The 21,353-nt window shown below is 43.5% G+C and overlaps 1 protein-coding gene across 1 annotated transcript; it reads right to left on the bottom strand.

Annotated features, from left to right (window-relative positions):
* Positions 1-3,465: 3,465 nt before the first annotated feature.
* On the bottom strand, positions 3,466-10,469 carry LOC309881922 (phosphoenolpyruvate carboxykinase [GTP], mitochondrial-like; the record flags this gene model as incomplete). The annotated part of the gene is given in 5 exon segments (XM_082768481.1): positions 3,466-4,608; positions 5,003-5,194; positions 5,196-5,230; positions 8,710-8,894; positions 10,426-10,469. Coding segments are annotated over 5 exon segments (789 nt in total). The 3' UTR covers positions 3,466-4,275.
* Between the last annotated feature and the right edge of the window lie 10,884 nt (positions 10,470-21,353).

The raw sequence follows: 21,353 nt of genomic DNA, 5'->3' as shown, positions 1-21,353 counted from the left end.
GCAGCAGGGATGAGTTCTGTTAGCAAGAGGCTGTTCTGTGCTTCAACTGTGGGAAGATGAATGGTTACCTGTGCACCGTTAAATATAACTTGACACCTAGCACACCGCACTTGCAGCCTGTGGGGTGCTTTAACAAGCAGGTAAATCAGCAGAGGCTGTTTTGCAGCCGGGGTGATGCTGGGTGATTAAAAAGCAGGGGCAGAACAAGGAGTTTCTAGTGTTTCTTCTTGCTTGTCATCCGACTCTCCACTTCTACTGTTCTTTGAAAAAAAAAAAATGGAAGGCACAAAACAGACCAGCAACAGAGACTGTCCAAGAGAAATACTTGGTGCTTTATAAACAAACAAGGAAGTACCCTTAGGTGGGTGTGATAATCCTCCTCTAATGCGTTTTTGGAGTGCAAAAATAGATTTGTTCCTTTCTTGCTCTTCTCTCCAGGACAAAGGCAGAATAGGCACTGCAAAGTTAGACCAGGGAGGTCAGTTTGTTCCATACTGAGAAAGACAAGCCTAAAAACAAACTAGACAGATTTTCTTTGTACTATTTGTCTTCCGTCAGCAAAGGCAAAGCTTATGACACTTGTTGGTGTGCGTATATATATTTATCCAGTGCTCTCACAACAAAATTTTGATTTGAAGAGGGCACACAGATCTGTTTTTTTTTTCTTTTCCAGTAACTATTATAATAAGCACTGGTATTTTTGTATAAAAACAGAAAAATACAAAACAAAAGACTGAATATTATGTGGTATGCATGACATTAAAAAAAAATGGTGGTTTCAAAGCAATATGTACCCTGGTGTGTTTGCCATATCCTAGAGTCCAGCTTAAAGTGCACCTGACCTGTATTGCATTTTGATATTAATCTCTATGTACAATGTTTTGCATGTAATTTATATGGTATTTGGGAGAAAAAAAAAAAAGAAGAAAACCCCAAATACCATGAATCTGCCCCAAAAGTCCCCCTAAACCTACCTGATGTTCTCCAAAACCCACAATTTACCCTTTTCCACAATGATGACCACGGAAAACCCAACGAAACCCAACGGAGACCCCAAAACAAGTCAAAAACACCCCAAAAAGAACTGGATCAGAAGAAAAAACCCCAAAACCTATGAATTTCCCCCCAAAACCACCCTAAACTCACCTGATCTTCTCCAAAACCCACAATCCACTCCCATTTACCTTAAGGACCAATGAGAACCCAACGAAACCCAACGGAGACCCCAAAACACGTCAAAAACACCCCAAAAAAGAACAGGATCAACCCCAAAAATGAAAGAAAACCCCAAATACCATGAATCCACCCCAAAAGTCCCCCTAAACCTACCTGAAGTTCTCCAAAACCCGCAATTTTCCCTTTTCCACCACGATGACCACGGAAAACCCAACAAAACCCAATGGAGACTCCAAAACATGTCAAAAACACCCCAAACAAGAACAGGATCACCCCCAAAAACGAAAGAAAACCCCCAAAACCATAGATCCACCCCAAAAACGCCCTAAACCTACCTGAAGTTCTCCAAAACCCGCAATTTACCCTTTTCCACCATGATGACCATGGAAAACCCAATGAAACCCAACGGAGACCCCAAAACACGTCAAAAACACCCCAAAAAAGAACAGGATCACCCCCCAAAAAAACAAAAGATAACCCTAAAAAACAGAAGAATACTCCCAAAACCATGAATCTGACCCCAAAAAGACCCTATACTCACCTGATGTTCTCCAGAATCCGCAATCCACTCCCATTCACCGTTAACGACCAAGGAGAACCCAACGCAACCCAACGGAGATCCCAAATGACATCAAAACCGCCCCAAAATCAACCCGGATCCTCAAAAAAAAAAAAAAAAAAACCCTGATTTCACCCCAAAAGAGCCCCCTACCAGCATGTGCTCGGCCAGCCACCCTTCGTCGCGGGCCATGCGGGAGGCGATGTGCAGATAAAGAATGGGATCAGAAGAAAAAACCCCAAAAAAGCATGAATCCACCATCACTCCCTTCCATGAATATGACCAACAAGAACCCAACGAAACCCAACAGAGACCCCAAAACACTTCAAAACCACCCTGAAATCGACCCGGATCCTCAAAAAAAAACAAAATGCCATGATTTCACCCCAAAAAACCCTTTAACCTACCTGATGTTCTCCAAATCCCAAAGTCCACTCCCAACAACAATAAAACCCATTGGGAACCCAACGAAACCCAACAGAGACCCCAAAACACGTCAAAAACACCCCAAAAAAGAATGTAACATGAAGAAGAAAAAAAAAACCGTAATTTCACCCCAAAATCACCCTAAACCTACCTGATGTTCTCCAAAACCCACAATCCACTCCTATTTAACATACTGACCAACAAGAATCCAACAAAACCCAACGGAGACCCCAAAACACGTCAAAAACACCCCAAAAAAGAACAGGACCACCCCAAAAACAGAAGAAAACCCTAAAAAACAGAAGAAATCCCCCAAAAACATAGATTCACCCCCAAAAAAACCTTAAACTCACCTGATGTTCTCTAAAACCCACAATTTACCATTTTCCACCATGATGACCAACGAGAACCCAACAAAACCCAATGGAGACCCCAAAACACCTCAAAAACTTCCCAAAAAAGAACAGGACAATCCCAAAAATGAAAGAAAACCCCAAAAGCCATAGATCTGCCCCAAAAGTCCCCCTAAACCTACCAGATGTTCTCCAAAACCCACAATTTACCCTTTTTCACCATGATGACCAACAAGAACCCAACTAAAACCCAACGGAGACCCCAAAACACGTCATAAAAACCCCAAAAAAGAACAGGATCACCCCAAAAGAACAGAAGAAAACCCCAAATACCATGAATCCGCCCCAAAAGTCCCCCTAAACCTACCTGAAGTTCTCCAAAACCCGCAATTTACCCTTTTCCACCAGGATGACCACGGAAAACCCAACAAAACCCAACGGAGACCCCAAAACACGTCAAAAACACCCCAAAAAAGAACAAAATCACCCCAAAAAACAGAAGAAAACCCCAAATACCATGAATCCACCCCAAAAGTCCCCCTACACCTACCTGAAGTTCTCCAAAACCCACAATTTTCCCTTTTCCACCATGATGACCACGGAAAACCCAACAAAACCCAATGGAGACCCCAAAACACATCAAAAACACCCCAAAAAAGAACGGCATCACCCCCAAAACTGGAAGAAAATCCCCAAAAAGCATGGATCCAATCCCAAAACCACCCTAAACCTACCTGATGTTCTCCAAATCGCAAAGTCCACTCCCAACCACCATAAAACCCATTAGGAACTCAACAAAACGCAACGGAAACCCCAAAACACATCAAAACCACCCCAAAACCGAACCGGATCAGAAGAAAAAACGTGATTTAACCCCCAAAAAACACTTAAACCTACCTGATGTTCTCCTAAATGTACAATCCACTCCCAACCACCATAAAACCCAATGGAAACCCAACAAAACCCAATGGAGACCCCAAAACACATCAAAAACACCCCAAAAGAGAAGTAGACGTGAAGAAAAAAACACAACAAAAACATGAATTTCCCCCAAAAACCACCCTAAACTCACCTGATCTTCTCCAAATCCCACATTTCACTCCCATTCACCATGATGACCAACAAGAACCCAAGGAAAACCAACGGAGACCCCAAAACACGTCAAAAACACCCCAAAAAAGAACAGGATCACCCCAAGAAACAGAAGAAAACCCTAAAAAACAGAAGAAAACCCCAAAAAGCACAGATCCACCCCAAAAGTCCCCCTAAACCTACCAGATGTTCTCCAAAACCCGCAATTTACCCCTTTCCACCATGATGACCATGGAAATCCCAACGAAACCCAACGGAGACCCCAAAACACGTCAAAAACACCCCAAAAAAGAACAAAATCACCCCCAAAAAACAGAAGAAAACCCCAAATACCATGAATCTGCCCCCAAAGTCCCCCTAAACCTACCTGATGTTCTCCAAATCCCACAATTTACCCTTTTCCACCATGATGACTACGGAAAACCCAACAAAACCCAACGGAGACCCCAAAACATGTCAAAAAGACCCCAAAAAAGAACAGGATCACCCCAAAAAAACAGAAGAAAACCCCAAAAACGATGAATCCACCCCAAAAGTCCCCCTAAACCTACCTGATGTTCTCCAAAATTCACAATCCACTCCCATCCTCCACAAAACCCAACAAAACCCAAGAAAACCCAACGAAGACCCCAAAACACCTCAAAACCGCCCCAAAATCAACCCAGATCCTCAAAAAACAACAAAAAAGGGGGATTTCATTGCAAAAGAGCCCCCCAACAGCATGTGCTCGGCCAGCCAGCCCTCGTCGCGGGCCATGCGGGAGGCGATGCGCAGGGCGAAGCACTTCTTGCCCAGCAGCAAGTTGCCCCCGTAGCCGCTGCCGAAGGATGCGATGCGGCGCACGGTGGGGACATGGGTCACCAGGGTGCGCTTGGGGTCACAGGGCCACCCGTTCACCAGGGGCTCTGCGAAAAAAGAGAACAGTTTTTGGGGTGAATTTAGGGGTTTTAGGGGCTTTTTGTGTTTTTTTTTTTTGTTTATTTTTTGGCTTTTTTTGTGGGTCTACTTGCTTGTTTTGGGGGGGTTTTGGGTGTTTTTGCTTGTTTTGTCGTGTTTTGGGGGCAGTTTTGCCTGTTTTGGGGCGGTTTTTGGGCATTTTTGCATTTTTATTGGGCATTTCTTGGGCGTTTTTGAGCGTTCATGGGTGTTTTTTCGGCGTTTTTGCGCGTTTTGGGGCGTTTCTTGAGCGTTTTTGCGTGTTTTGGGGCATTTCTTGAGCATTTTAGTGTGGTTTTGGGCAATTCTTGAGCGTTTTTGCGTGTTTTTGGGTGTTTCTTGGGCGTTTCTGCACTTTTTGGGGCGTTTTTGCGTGTTTCTTGGGCGTTTCATGGGTGTTTTTGGGCGTTGCTTGGGCATTTTTGGGGTGTTTTTGCCTGTTTTGGGGCATTTTTGGGGCGTTTTGGGGTTTTTTGGGCTCACCTCGCAGCGGCAGAGGCCAGCCGACGGAGTGGAGGCAGCGGACGAAGTCCCCGGTGGCCAGCAAGGGGAAGATCTGGTGGCCCACGCGGGTCATGATGCGCATGGAGGCCACGACGTAAGGCGAGTCGGTGAGCTGCACGCCCGCCTTGGCCAGGGGTAACAAGGGGGGGGCCCATGCTGAAGGGGATGATGTACATGGTGCGGCCTGAGGGACCCCAAAAAGAGGGTTGGAGACCCCAAAAAGGGTTGGAGACCCCAAAGAAAGGTTGAAGACCCCAAATAGGGTGAGGAAGGAGACCCTAAAAAGGAGACCCCAAAAAGGGTGAGGAAGTCCCCAAAAAAAGGTTGGAGAAGAAGACCCCAAAAAAGGTTGAGTTGAAGACCCCAAAAAGGGTTGGAGAAGACCCCAAAAAGGGTGAGGAAGGAGACCCTAAAAAAAGGTTGAAGAAGACGACCCCAAAGAGGTTGAGGAAGGAGACCCTAAAAAGGGTTGAAGATGATCCCCAAAAAAGGGTTCAGGAAGGAGACGTGAAGACCCCAAAAAGCGTGAGGGAGGAGACCCCATAAAAGGGTTGGAGAAGACCCCAAAAAAGCGTTGGAGAAGGAAACCCCAAAAAGGGTTGAAGAAGACCCCAAAAAGGGTTGAAAAAGACCCCAAAAAGGGTTGAGAGAGGAGACATGGAGACCCCAAAAAGGGTTGGAGAAGACCCCAAAAAAGGGTGAGGAAGACCCCAAAAAGGAGACCCCAAAAAGGGTGAGGAAGACCCCAAAAAAGGTTGAAGAAGAGACACCAAAAAAGGTGAAGAAGGAGACCCCAAAAAAGGGTTGGAGAAGGAGGAGATGTGGAGAACCCAAAAAGGTTGAAGAAGACCCCAAAAAAGGATGGAAAAGACCCCAAAAAAGGCTGAGGAAGAAAACCCCAAAAAGAGTTGAGGAAGGAGACATGAAGACCCCAAAAAGGGTGAGGAAGGAGACCCTAAAAAGGAGACCCCAAAAAGGGTGAAGAAGACCCCAAAAAAACATAGAATTGAAGGCATGGAGGCCCCAAAAGGATTGAGGGAGGAGACCCCAAAAAGGAGACCCCAAAAAGGGTTTGAGACCCTAAAATGGGTGAGGAAGACCCCAAAAAAGGTTGGAGAAGACCCCAAAAAAAAGGTTGAAGAAGAAGACCCCAAAAAGGGTTGAGGAAGGAGACATGAAGACCCCAAAAAGGGTGAGGAAGACCCCAAAAAGGGTTGGAGAAGACCCCAAAAAGGAGAGCTCAAAAAAGGATGAAGAAGACCCCAAAAAAGGATGAAGAAGACCCCAAAAAACGTTGAGAGAGGAGACATGAAGACTCCAAAAAGGGTTGGAGACCCCAAAAAGGGTGAGGAAGGAGACCCCAAAAAAGGATTGGAGAAGACCCCAAAAAAGGGTTGGAGAAGGAAACCCCAAAAAAGGCTGAGGAAGAAGACCCCAAAAAGGATTGGAGACCCCAAAGAAAGGTTGGAGACCCCAAAGAAGGTTAGAGAAGACCCCAAAGAAGGAGAGCTCAAAAAAGGTTGAAGAAGACCCCAAAAAAGGTTGAGTGGAAGACCCCAAAAAGGGTGAGGAAGACCCCAAAAAGGGGGTGAGGAAGGAGACATGAAGACCCCAAAAAGGAGACCCCAAAAAGGTTGAAGAAGACCCCAAAAAAGGGCTAAGGGAGAAGAAATTGAGACCCCAAAAAGGGGTTGAGGAAGGAGAAAATGTGAAGATCCCAAAAAGGGTGAGGGAGACCCCAAAAAAGGATGAAGAAGAGACCCCAAAAAGGAGAGCCTAAAAAGGGTTGAGGAAGAAAACCCCAAAAACGGTTGAGTTGAAGGGGGAGACCCGAAAAAAAAGGTTGAAGAAAACCCCAAAAAAGGGTTGAGGGAGAAGACCTCAAAAAAGGTTGAAAAAGGAGATGTGGAGAACCCAAAAAGATTTGAGGAAGACCCCAAAAAGGTTGAGGAAGAAAGAATCCTTTTATAGGATTTTGCCCCCTTTTTATAGGATTTTGCCCCCTTTTTATAGGATTTCTTCCCCGCTCTTTTATGATTTCTCCCTTCCCTTATAGGATTCCCCTCCCCATTTTCATAGGATTTTTCCCCCTTCCTTTATAGGATTTCCCCCTTCTTTACAGGATTTCCCCCTCCCTTATAGGATTTCTCCCCTTTTTATAGGATTTTCACCCTTTTTATAGGATTTCTCCACCTTTTTTATAGGATTTACCCCCTTTTCATAGGATTTTTTCCTTTTTCTATAGGATTTCCCCCTTTTTTATGGGATTTTTTTCCCGTTTCTTTTAGGACTTTCTCCCTCCCCATTTTTTTAGGATTTTTCCCCCCTTTTTATAGGATTTCTCCCCGTTTTGGGGTCTGACCTTCCATGCAGCCCGGGAAGCGCTGCTGTAGGGCCTGCTCCAGCTGCTGGGGGCTCATCCAGTTGGGTTCCCCCCTTTTTATAGGATTTCTCACCCTTTTTATAGGATTTTCCCCCATTTTATAGGATTTTCCCCTTCCATTATAGGATTTCTCCTCCTTTATAGGATCTTCCCCCCTTTTTATAGGATTTACCTGTTTTTTATAGGATTTTACCCCTTTTTTACAGGATTTTTCCCCCTCCCATTTTTATAGGATTCCCCTCCCCATTTTTATAGGATTTTTCCACCTTCCTTTATAGGATTTCCCCCTTATTTACAGGATTTCCCCCTTTTCTATAGGATTTCTCCCTATTTTTATAGGATTTTCACTCTCCATATAGGATTTTCCCCCTCCCTTATAGGATTTCTCCCCTTTTTATAGGATTTTCACCCTTTTTATAGGATTTCTCCACCTTTTTTATAGGATTTACCCCCTTTTCATAGGATTTTTTCCTTTTTCTATAGGATTTCCCCCTTTTTTATGGGATTTTTTTTTCCGTTTCTTTTAGGACTTTCTCCCTCCCCATTATTTTTTAGGATTTTTCCCCCCTTTTTATAGGATTTCTCCCCGTTTTGGGGTCTGACCTTCCATGCAGCCCGGGAAGCACTGCTGTAGGGCCTGCTCCAGCTGCCGGGGGCTCATCCAGTTGGGTTCCCCCCTTTTTATAGGATTTGTCCCCATTTTTATAGTATTTTCCCCTTCCTTTATAGGATTTCTCCTCCTTCTTTATAGGATTTTCCCCTTTTTTATAGGATTTCCCCCTCCCCTTCCTTTATAGGACTCTCCCACCCTCCTTTATAGGATTTTCCCCCTTTTCGATAGGATTTCTCCCTTTTTAATAGGATTTTTTTCCCGTTTCTTTTAGGACTTTCTCCCTCCCATTTTTTTTAGGATTTTTCATCCATTTTTATAGGATTTTTCCCCATTTTTATACGATTTTTCCCTCTACCTTTATAGGATTTGCCCCTTTTTTATAGGATTTCTCTCCCCTCCCTTATAGGATTTCCCTTCCCTTATAGGATTTCCCCATTTTTATAGGATTTTCCCCCCTTTCTTTATAGGATTTCCCTGGTTTTTATAGGATTTACCCCCTTTTTTTGTAGGATTTCCCCCTTTTCTATAGGATTTCTCCCCTTTTCTGTAGGATTTCCCCCTTTTTTTGTAGGATTTGTCCCCTTTTCTATGGGATTTTTTTCCCGTTTCTTATAGGACTTTCTCCCTCCCCATTTTTATAGGATTTCTCCCTGTTTTGGGGTCTGACCTTCCATGCAGCTCGGGAAGCGCTGCTGTAGGGCCTGCTCCAGCTGCTGGGGGCTCATCCAGTTGCCCAGCTGCGGGGTCCTGTTTTGGGGTCGGGGGGGCACGGCGTCCCGCTCCCGCTCCGTCACCAGCACCGTGTGGCTCTCCACCCGCGCCATGTCCCGGGGGTCCATGCGGGCCAGCCAGCTGTGGGACGGGACACAAAAACCCCAAATCAGACCCCAAAATCCCAAATCAGGGCCCCAAAACACAAAGCAGGGCCCCAAAACCCAAACAGGAAACCGAAAACCCCAAAACCCTAAAGGGAAACCCAAAACCCTAAAGGGAACCCAAAGACCCCAAATCGACCCCAGAACCCCAAAGCAGGGCCCAAAAACCCAAATGGGAACCCAAAAACCCCAAAACCCTAAAGGGAATCCAAAGGCCCCAAAGGGAACCCAAAAACCCCCAAACCCTAAAGGGAACCCAAAGACCCCAAATCAGGCTCCAAAATCCTAAAGGGACCCCAAAAACCCCAAATCCCAAAAGGGACCCCAAAACCCCAAATCAGGCCCCAAAACCCAAATGAGACCCCAAAGACCCCAACGAGGAACACAAACCCAAAGGGGAGCCCGACCCCAAAAGGAGACCCCAATTTTTATAGGATCGTCCCCAAACCTTTATAGGATTTTCCCCCAATTTTTATAGGATCACCCCCAAACTTTATAGGATTTCCCTCAAATGTTTATGGGATTGTCCCCAAAATTTTATAGGATTGTCCCCAAAACTTTATAGGATTTCTCCCAAACCTTTATAGGATCACCCCCAAACTTTTATAGGATCTTCCCCCAATTTTCATAGGATCATCCCCAAATTTCCTAATTTCTTCCCCCAAAATTTGTAGGATCACCCCCAAATATTTATAGGATTTCTCCCAGACCTTAAGGGATCATCCTCCAATTTTTGTAAGATCGTTCCCAAAATTTTATAGGATTTTCCCCCAAACTTTATAGGATTTCCCCCTCATTTTTATAGGATTTTCCCCAAACCTTTATAGGATCCTCCCCCGATTTTTATGGGATTTTCCCCCAAACTTTATAGGATTTTCCCCCAATTCTTATAGGATCGCCCCCAAACTTTTATAGTATTTCCCCCAAAACTTTATAGGATTTCTCCCAAACTTTTATAGGATTTTCCCCAAACTTTTATAGGATCATCCCCCAATTTTTGTAGGATTGCTCCCAAACCTTTATAGGATTTCTCCCAAACTTCATAGAATCATCCCCAAAATTTTATAGGATTTTCCCTAAACTTTTATAGGATCTTCCCCAAACCTTTATAGGATTTCCCCCAAATTTTTATAGCATCTTCTCCAGACCTTTTATAGGGTTTCCCCAATATATTATAGGATCTTCCCCAAACTTTATAGAAGTTTCTCCCAATTCTTATAGGATTGCCCCCAAAACTTTATGGGATCTTCCCCTAAACTTTATAGGATTTTTCCCAAACCTTTACAGAATCATCCCCAAACCTTAATAGGATTTTCCCCTAATTTTTATAGGATCTTCCCCAAATTTTTATAGGATTTTCCCCCAATTTCTGTAGGAACATCCCCCAAACTTTACAGGATTTCCCCAATATTTTATAGGATCTTCCCCAAAACTTCATCATATCTTGCCCAAACTTGGTCAGACTTCCCCCAAATTTTTGTAGGACCTCCCCCCCCCCCAAATTTTACCAGATTTCCCCCAAATTTTGGCCCCCAAACTCCCCAGTTCTCATACTTGGGGAGGGGCAGCAGCGTCCCCTCCTCCTGCAGCCCCCTGAGCAGCTCCCTGCCCCCAAACCTTTATAGGATCACCCCAAAACCTCCCAGTTTCTTCCCCCAATTTTTGTAGGATCGCCCCCAAACCTTTATAGGATTTTTCCCCAATTTTTGTAGGATCATCCCCAAGCTGTTATAGGATCTTCCCCAAATTTCCTAGTTTCTTCCCCCGAATTTTTATAGGATTTTCCACAATTTTTATATGATCACCCCCAAACCTTTATAGGATTGTCCCCCAAACTTTATAGGATTTTCTTCTAATTTTTATAGGATCATCTCCAAACTTTTATAGGATTTCCCCCCAATTTTTATAGAATCTTCCCCAAACCATTATGGGATCCTCCCCTGATTTTTATGGGATTTTCCCCCAAACTTTATAAGATCACCCCCCAATTTTTGTAGGATTTTCCCCCAAACTTTATAGGATTTTCTCCCAATTTTTATAGGATTTTCCCCAAACCTTTATAGGATCATCCTCAAATTTTGTAGGATTTTCCCCAAACTTTTTAGGACTTTCCCCCAATTTTTGTAGGATCATCTCTCAAACTTTATAGGATCATCCCCAAGCTTTTATAGGATTTCCCCCCAATTTTTATAGGATCATCCCCAAACTTTATAGGATTTTCTCCCAATTTTTATAGGATTTTCCCCAAACCTTTAATAGGGTTTCCCCAATATTTTATAGGATTTCCCCCAAAACTTCATCATATCTCGCCCAAACTTGGTCAGACTTCCCCCAAATTTTTTTTATGCTCTCTGCCCCAAATTCCCCCATTTTTCCCCCAAAACTCACCAGTTCTCATACTTGGGGAGGGGCAGCAGCGTCCCATCCTCCTGCAGCCCCCTGAGCAGCTCCCTGCCCCCAAACTTTTATAGGATCCCCCCAAACTTCCCAGTTTCTTCCCCCGATTTTTGTAGGATCATCCCCAAATTTTCTTGTTTCTTCCCCCAAACTTTTATAGGATTTTCCCCAATTTTTATAGGATTGCCCCTGAATTTTTATAGGATCTTCCCCAAATTTCCTAGTTTCTTTCCCCAAAATTTTATAGGATCTTCCCCAAACCTTTATAGGATCATCCCCAAACTTTTATAGGATTTTTCTCCAAACCTTTATAGGATCATCCCCCAATTTTTGTAGGATCGCTCCCAAACCTTTATAGGATTTCTCCCAAACTTCATAGAATCATCCCCAAAATTTTATAGGATTTTCCCCAAACTTTTATAGGATCTTCCCCAAACCTTTATAGGATTTCCCCCAAATTTTTACAGCATCTTCTCCAGACCTTTTATAGGGTTTCCCCAATATATTATAGGATCTTCCCCAAACTTTTTATAGAATTTTCTCCCAATTCTTATAGGATTGCCCCCAAAACTTTATGGGATTTTCCCCTAAACTTTATAGGATTTTTCCCAAACCTTTACAGAATCATCCCCAAACTTTAATAGGATTTTCCCCTAATTTTTATAGGATCTTCCCCAAAACTTCATCATATCTCGCCCAAACATCGTCAGACTTCCCCCAAACCTTCCCGTGCCATCTTTCCCAAATTCCCCCGGATTTTCCCCAAATTTCGGCCCCAAAACTCACCAGTTCTCATACTTGGGGAGGGGCAGCAGCGTCCCGTCCTCCTGCAGCCCCCTGAGCAGCTCCCTTCCCTCCTCCTCGGAGCCGTCGCAGAGCCGCAGGGCCCGGGGCCGGCACAGCCTCGCCCCCTCCTCCACGAAATCGCGCGCCGGGGGGGGGCGCGCCGCCAGGGCCCCCCCGTGCAGCCCCCGCCTGGCGTTTTGGGGTGAAAAAGAGAGGAAATGGGGCAAAGGGAGAAAGGATCGAGCCCCCGGGGATTGCGCAAGGCCTCGCTGTGGCCTTTGGTCCTTGGGATGGTATTTATCTTCCTTCAGCAAAGGCAAAGCTTATGACACTTGTTGGTGTGTATTTCCAGACCCCCAGCTACTGGCACTGTAGCGCATCTCTAATTCTTTGGTACAAAAGGTTCAAAATCTCTTAATGCAAAAATTTTACCAGCACCCTGGAGAAAAAAAAAGAAATCTAAAAATCTTACCAACTTCTATTACAGACCTGCTGAGTGCACCAGAGTTACTCGTTTTTATTCAGGCTTTCAGGGGCAACTTCAGTTGGTTTAGCGCTTGGATTGCTATGTTAGCAGATGTCAGTTTAAAAAAAAAAAAAAAGCTTTTGAGGTCCTTTTTAAAATGAGACTGCTTTTTTGGAATGTAGGGCTGCAAGGTATCCTTGGTTTTGCTTTCTTCCCATTCCTTAGACCAGATCCATTCAGATTCTGAACAGCGTTCCCGGTCTGTTCAGGAAGATGGAAGGCAACAAGCAAAATGATGAGCTCCGTGGGCAGTCAAAAGAGCTAAATCTGGAGAGTGTTTTGAGTCAAACTTCCATGCTAAGGAGCACCAGTAATTGTTAGAAGTAGATGCAGAGGAACCTGCATGGCACTGGGTGTGTTTCTGAAGGTGCTAAAGGTCCGAAGTGATGATTCCTATCCATACTAAAGAAGAGAAGGAAACCTTGCACTTAACTACTGTTTTTATTCCCTTTGTCCAGCAGTCAAAAGCAGTAACTAATATGAGAACCCAACTTTTCCTCTCTTTATTTTAGATTTGGGAAAATTCCCTGCCAAAAAATATTTCCTGGAAAATTCACTAGTGTTTGTGTGAGTAAAAGGTTCCAATCTTTTATTATTAATTTGTAAGAACTATTTCATCCACTTTTGTCCAGAAGAGTCAGAAATAATTTGCACAGAAATGTGCAGCGTTTTAATGAAAGGATTCAGAATCACTCTAATTTGAACTTTATCTGGTCTGGTTGCAGGTTTTGTGACATTTAATGTCTTTAAAATAAAAAAAAAATCAAAATTTCTGACTTCATATCAGAAAAAAAGAAAAAAAAATGCTTGTGGCTAAATAAAATCTGTTGCAGCTCTGCTCATCGAAAAATCATTGGCTGTTAAATTGGACCTAAGTCGTCTTCTCTAACCTTTCATGATCCTGCAGCAATGGATGATGATGGATATATGGATTAGGGAACAGCACGTGATGGCAAACCTGTGGTATTTGCTACAGCGCAGAAAGAAAAACCAAATTGCTTCCAAAAAATCAAACTAATTCAAAATCCTTGGTATCATGCAGCCATGCCACTGGCAAAGTGAGCATTCCCCTGCCTCTCAAAGCTTGCTGTACCCTTGATCTGCTGTCTTCCTGCTGTTAATTGATTGCAACTCTACGTGTCAGGGCTACGAGTTGTTCTCGATATGGAGATCATACAACATATACTGTGCACGCTTGTGTGTATAGATATGTTTATCCTGTATGCATGTACATCCGTATGCATATTTGTGTGCTGGCCCCCAGATCACTCATGTTACAAAGCATCGGCCTCGAAGGCATACTCATCAAAATCTTTTGTAGAGCCTCCATTTTTTTCTAGTTCCCTCAAAATGAGAGAATTTTTACGTGCTCTCTGTGTTGAAAAGGCAAAAATTCTTTTCACTGTCGCTCTCGCTAACTTTCTCTCACTCCCTCCTCGTGTGTGTATAAACACAGATGTGTGTATGCGTATGCACATCTGTGGATTTATATGCACTGGTATGTTTTTTGCTGTACAGGTAATAAAGTCGGGGAAAGGTTTTTGTGTTTTCTTAATAGGTGAAGAAATCTTGAAGACCAGAGATTGGAACATACTGAATTTTAAATTTAAAAAAAAAAAAAAAAAGTTAAATTGTCCGGCTGTGGAAGATGGAGCCTCATTTTTGCAGCCACTTTGAATCACGAGTTCATCTCTAAATGCGCTGGGTTTTTTGTTTTTGTTTTTTTTTGTTTTGTTTTTATTTTTTTGAAGAGCTAACTAACCCTGGCTGCCTCCAGTCTGAGAGAGCATTCAAATGGACTTGCTTCCTCTATTAGTTATAAGCTGTTTAAAAGCGCATCCTATGTTTGAATTGTGGATGAGAGGTTCCCTTGGCAAAGTGAGGAGGAAAATTCTTCCTACCCCTTTATTATTAATTCACGGATTCAGTCTTGGTTCGGCCTACAGGAGCAGTTAACTGGAAGTCTTTGAAGATCGATAACTTTGCTGAGGTTGTCCAGGAAGGTGAAATCGAAGAACCACAGTGCCTGGAACGTGCTGTTTAATGCGTCCTAACTGTGTTCTAGAGAAGTTATTTGTAGCCATAGTTGATTATTGACTTGTATGTATCATCAGGTGGTTTTTTAAGGAGTGACTCCGTTTTCAGGCTTCCAGATGTGCTCCAAGTCATATTATTGAGGATGTGGAAGAGAACGCTTGCTGACAAAGCTCCTGGCAGATTTACAGAACTTTAATATTTAGTTAGTTCATGTAACAGCTGATTTCAAGGCTTTGCTCTCTTCGAGAGACTGATAACTTGATTTGATTAACTGAAGAAAGCTGGAAAAATGTTCGTTCCTCATTATTTTTCACTTGTTACTTTCTTTAGGGTTACTTTTAAAAAGATTTCACTGATCACAAGCCAGTAGAAGACTTTCAGCCCAAGCAAGGGTGAAGACAGCTCTCTCCAAGAGCAGAGGAAGTCCCTGTGGAGAGAACCCGAGCTTGTTACCAGAACTCGTCGGCATGTCTAAACAAGGAGACGATTGCTACTTCTATTTCTATTCTACCTGTACCAAGGTATGGCTGGCTTTCCTTTGCTTTGCTTTTTTTTCCCCTTTTTTTCAGGAAGGAGTAGATTAGGAGGAGGAAGCACACTGGTCTTTGGTTAACTTGAGAACCAGATAGATTCTGAATTCAGCTGTAGCAACATTAGGCAGCAGCATGGCCATTTTTGAGGCTGTACTATATTTTCCTTGTTGGTTTCCTTTTGGTTCCAGGGAGACAAATGTGCCTACCGCCACTGCGAAGCTGCTCTGGGCAATGAGACGGTCTGCAAGCTGTGGCAGGAGGGTCGTTGTTTCAGGAATGTCTGCCGATTCAGACACCTGGAAATTGACGTGAGTGCCTAACGATGTGTTCTCAAAATAAATCAACAAAAGCATTTTTCAGTGCCGTAGGTGTACTGATTGTGCTTTTGCAGGATAGATTCGTTTGCTTCAAAATCATACTGGTTTCTGTTACCAAGAGAGGGGGTGGGAAGAAGCAGAGGGAAATAAAATCAATGCCTTAGGTATGTCTTAGCAAGATATTTTTATTTTTGTTTTATTAGATGCTGACAGTTTTCTCAACAGATGCAGAACAGCTGTTAAATAGACTGCTAAAACCTGCTGGAGCAGGGGGGTAATAAACAGGCTGTTCTAATGAACTATCAGGTCTCTTCTGACCCACAGTCCTTCAGATAACGCTGTTCTAGCTGCCTGGGGTAGGAAGTGGGGAAAGTTAAAGGTGCAGAAGAACTAAGTCTCCAAGAAGTAGTTCTAGACAGGGTTAACCTAGGCAATTTCAGATGTTCTTTTTCCCTCTGAATAATCCTAGTATAATCCTAGGTGTATTAGTTTAACCCACCCTCAACTGCTGTCTGAGCGTGCCTGTCTTCTCAAACTGAATGATGACAAATCTAAATGTGCATAGTGGTTACAGCTTATGCAAACTTTGTGAATATGCCCAGAAATACTACACTTAACTGAGAAACTGACCTTTGGAATGATGTTTCAGCACTGTGTTGTGACAGCTGTCACGATCTGGAGCTGTGCATCTCTTTGCAAGCCTCAGGTGCATGTTATCACGAGCTTTTCTTTCTTTCTGTCTTCAGAAAAAGCGCAGTGAGATTCCTTGCTACTGGGAGAACCAGCCGGGAGGCTGTCAGAAAGCCAACTGTGCTTTTCATCATGCAAAGGGACGTTACATCGATGGACAATTCTTACCACCAAGCAAGAGTGAGTTTAGGTCCTTTTTCTTTAAGCGCTGAAGAATTAATTTTGAGTATTACTTAGTGGGTGCCAATCCTGTAGGGGGCGTCAGGTAACTGTTCATTTGTGAGGGCAGGAAAAGGTCTGCAGTCATAGGTGTACTGCACCGAGTGTACTGCTGGTGTTTGTTTTCTGCTTTCGTGCTCAGCTTCTCTTTGCTTTGTGTGATGTTTGCCTTGCAGTTTGCTTCCTGTTGTTTCCTCTTTTGCTGGGTGGTAGGGAGATGTGTTGTTGTTGGAAGGGAAATCATTGTTCACGGTGTAAGCAGTGATGGGATGGGCAAAAGGAGATGCTGAATTCGTTGTCTGTGCGGGTTATCTGCCTTTGCTACCATCTCTTTGCATTGTGGTCAAAGTTTTAAACTGCCATATTACCGATGATCCTCCTCTTCCTCTAGCTACACTGCCAAGTCCGCCTGAGTGCGCGGACGATGATCTGAAAGTGGCTCAGATGTCACTGCAGCAAAACAAACTTTCTGTCCAGTCAAATCCCTCTCCACAGCTAAGGGGGTGACGAAAGTGGAAAACTCTGAAAATGTCCCAAGCCCTACACACCCTCCAGTTGTAATCAGTGCTGCAGATGATGATGAAGATGATGATGGTGAGCATGTTTTGGTTCTTGGAAGGAATTTGTGCTGTAAATGAATGTGTTAAATCTTTGTTTCTTGAAGGAATTTGTGCTGTTAATGAATGTGTTAAATCTTTGGTTCTTGAAGGAATTTGTGCTGTAAATGAATGTGTTAAATCTTTGGTTCTTGAAGGAATTTGTGCTGTAAATGAATGTGTTAAATCTTTGGTTCTTGGAAGGAATCTGTGCTGTAAATGAATGTATAAATCACAGATGACCTGAGGTCTGACTAGCGATAGGGCAGGCAGTCTGGCCAGGTCACTGGTGGCTTTGTCTGGCAGTCAGTGGACAGAAGCTGAAACATTGGAGGAAAGCTTAGAACCACTCCTGGCTTTAGCTGGTCTTTTGTGTAAAGTTCTATGTGAAACTAGGAAGGAAATTTCTTTTTTCTGTCTGAAGAGCAATGTGTTGTGTAGTAGTTAAAGCTGCAGAGAGAATCTAGAGTCCTAGATGTTTTGTCCTAGTGTATTCTACTTAGGAGTTCATCAGGTCAGTGTAGCTGTTTAAAAACAAACAAAAAAAAAAAAAAAAAAAAAAAAAAACAGCAACAAAGTTTTTTATATGAACCATGGGCTGAAGTGTCACTGCATGAGCTACGTAATCATGACCAACCTGGTCTATGCATAACTGAATCGATTTTTCCCCTTCAGACCAACTTTCTGAGGAAGGAGAAGAAACTAAAACTCCCGTAAAGCAGCATTTCTGTGTAGCAGTTCTCTCTGGATAGGGCTGGTCTTCAAAATACAAGTGGCTCAGAGGAGGAGGAGAATGTTGTTCTAAGGATATTGTTCTAAGATGCATTATTGGGAACGCTCAAGATGAGTTTTCCTTAGTGCTCTGACAAATTTTGGAGACTTAAAATATTGCTGGACTCTCTTTAAATGTTGGTGCTTCTCCTCATTTCTTGATGATGACAGGGAAGGCTGCTAAGCCGATGGGAGAGATCCATGTGAAAACACTGGAGGAAATCCGTCGTGAGAAAGCTCTTCAGAGACGCGAAACTCAAGCCAAAGCCGAGGCTGAAGGGCACGGTAAAACTGAAGATTCCAGCGCAGGGGCAAGAGCTGCTCGTGCAGGTCGCATGCAAACTTTCTCTGAAGCCTTGTCTGAAAAAAAGAATAATCGCTTGGTAGAAGAGAAGAAAAAAGCAGGAGAATGCCATAGCAAGAGCAAAATTCAGGGTGAGTCCAAGAAGCAGCTCGCTCTGTCCGGGCCCAGCAAAGGGCAGGCGAAGGAGCCGGCAGGAAAAGTCAAGCCAGAAGGAGAAGTGCGTGTTAAAACCTTGGAAGAAATAAAGCGTGAGAAAGCTCTGCGGATGCAGCAGAGTGAAGGAGATGTGCCAGCTCCCTCAGCACAACCCGGACCTGCCCCAGCAGAGCAGAAATCTTTATGGAGCACAAAACTAACAGGTAATAAGATGCTTTAATGCCTGCCCCAGTGAGGTGCTTCCCATATTGAGCAAGTTCAGTTTGCTCAGGATCTGCTTCATGGATAAATGCTGAATGGCTTGCACATTGTAGCCTTTCTCTCTCTCTCTCATGGGACACAAGGAAATAAATGCACAAAGGAAACAAGTACCCAGCTTTCTTTATTTCTGCCATTGACAACACTTTTTTTTGTCTTCTTTTAAAGCACCTGAAAAAGAAGAAAAGAAGGCAGTGGAATTGAACCGGCCTTTTCCTAAACTTTCCTCTGGACCTGATGTACAGGTGAGTCCTCTGTGAAGACACACATACATTCGTACAATTTCTGATAATTCTGACAAGTTTTGTTACTCACCGTGTGCCACCCTCTTGAGTGTGTTCTTACCCTTCAGCAGCTGGTAGGAGCTGCAGTGCAGTCTAAATCCTATCGCCAGCAGCATTTCCAGACAACTCTGTAATCCTCAAACTTGGAATCAGTCTGTTTATACCACAGCAACAAAGAAACCCTGTTAGCACCAGCTGAAATCTACACAGTTAACGTGGAGGGAATTCTTTTTGTTCTTACTGACTTGATCTGTCAGACATGAAGGATTTAATACAGAAGGCCAGAGTTCTGTGTTCAAGGAAATCAATCTGTCAGTGGATACTGTATAGGGGAACTTGTATGACTTTCTGCTGCTTAAAAAGAATGTGATAAATAGATGTACAGCAGAACACCCTAGCTGTTTAAAGAAGCTTGCCATAGTGGATATTGCAGATATGTGAGACTGCGTCCATAGTAAAGCATGGCTCTTGTTACAGGCAGAATTTTATGGGAAAAAAACAAACAAACAAACAAACAAACAAACAAACCAACAGTAACCTGAACGAGATTAATATGCTGTTCCACATCAAGACCATTTTGGAGGGATTGCTGATCAGATTTTCTTAACGAAATCTCCACGGATTTTATTTATTTTTTTTGTCCTATTCATGCACTACTTTTCTTTCCTTCTAGCCCACTCAGCAGAGTGGAACTCGTAAATGTCCAGAGAAGAGCTTTGAAGAGAGACGGTGGGAGAAGTGGCAACAGAGAGAACAACAAGAGAAGCTTCGGCAGGAGGAAGCTGCTGTCAAATCTACTGCTGGCTTCTTTAATACTGAACCAGCAGGGAAAGTGGCAGCTCAATTTCAGGGCCAGGAAGCTAAAAGTAAGTGTTGAAGGTTAAGAGTTACTTAGGTTGTCTTCTGAAATACAGACAGAAGATGACAATTCTCATGCTGTAACTCTGGCTGGGTGCATTTTGCCACGCAGTGCTACGAAGCGAAGGGTGTACTTTCTTTTTCTTAGTTTGCTTCTTTTCCTGCCAGCCAGATGTTAGGTAAGGAACGGGAGACTAGAAAATGACACTACAAATGTGGACTTTGTAGAACAACTTAACTGTGGGACATCACTGCAAGGGAGAGGAAGCTGGTACAACAGTTGCATACACTCTTGTCCTACTATAACTGCTGCTTTTTCCTTTCCTAGCGGGAGCAGGACTTTAAATATAAAAGCTGTCTATATTTGTGAACCTAGCTTGCACTTAGGATTGCTATGTGTCTGAGGTTTCCCTTGTCCTGGATTATTATTTACTGTAGCTCTTCGGTTTCTTTGTTCCTTTGTATGGCTTGTTGGTAGACAGAGTTTACTATGTGGAAAAGATTCCTGAGAATCCAGGCAATGGCAGTGTAATTGTGCTGGCCAAATGCATTTAACTGTGTAGAAGGGACTGTGGAAATGATTAAGAGAACCTGGATTTTTCCTGAGGCAGAGCAAGACTGTATCAGTTCTCTCTTCCTTTTACTCTAGCCAACTTTATGACATCTGCAAAGCCTTCGCGTGGGAAAGTCACTTTCCCCAAGAAGAAGGCACTGAAACGTAAGGCACCTGGGAGTTACCCCTCTGCCATAGCAGCTGTGGAACTACAGACTGCCTTTGATGCTGACATGATGGGACCTCCAGCCAGAAAAGCAGCCATGGTAAGGCCAGGGGCTAATGCAGCGATGGATCCCTTGTTAAATTTCTACCCTCCTCTATTTGAAAAGGTGGAAAACTCAAACGTTCTGCAGGCCTTCTGTTTCCTTAGAAATCCAGTAGCTGTCTCCAGGATGCTTGTAGAACCCTTCTGTATTTATGAGATGAATGGCACTCTTTAACCGGTACTCTGATGCTGTGATTTCTCTGGTGTGGGGGATTTTGTCCATTAATGCCATGTTCTTAAAAGACACCAGATCGTGAGTAACCTCCAGGTGAATGTGAACTTTCTTCAGGAGCACCTTGGTTTTGTATTTTGGCCACGGCTCCGCAATGCCAGAGGAGAAGCAGTGTGGAGGAAAAAGCTATTAAGGAATCTTTTACCCATGTGTCATAAATACTGTTTTGCTGCTTTCTAGGGTGTTTCAGACGTGCCGGAGCACGTCCCAGCCATCAGACTTGAAGAAAATCCCCAAAACAGGTGACAACCCCAACTTGTTCTTTTTCTTAATCAGTGTATATCCTCAGGGAAACAAGTTCTGTCACATGTGGGAAAAAATGAGGGTTCTGAGATAATTGAAGCCAAAATCCATCAAAGGAATAAGTCACCTGAAACCACTTTCTAGCAGCTAGCAGGATTGCTTAATTAGGCTTTCTTGAAATGCTGCAAGTCAGCACAGCTTTCTGGTGACTTCTTGGGTTGTCTGAATACCTGAACGAGGATGAGGTGAAGTTCTACTTCCTCGTGAGGTGATAGATGATGAGTAGTGTCCTCTGCCTTTTGGTCCTCAAGAATGCCACCTCAACTCCAGGTGCCCTGGCTTCACAGATAAACCCCCAGACTGAAAAATGTACCTGGTAACACATCGGGCTCTAAATGTAGCCCTGGG

Source organism: Aythya marila (assembly GCF_965140915.1).
Source record: "Aythya marila genome assembly, chromosome: 10".
Lineage (NCBI taxonomy): Eukaryota > Metazoa > Chordata > Aves > Anseriformes > Anatidae > Aythya > Aythya marila.
This window is presented reverse-complemented; position numbering and strand designations above follow the sequence as displayed.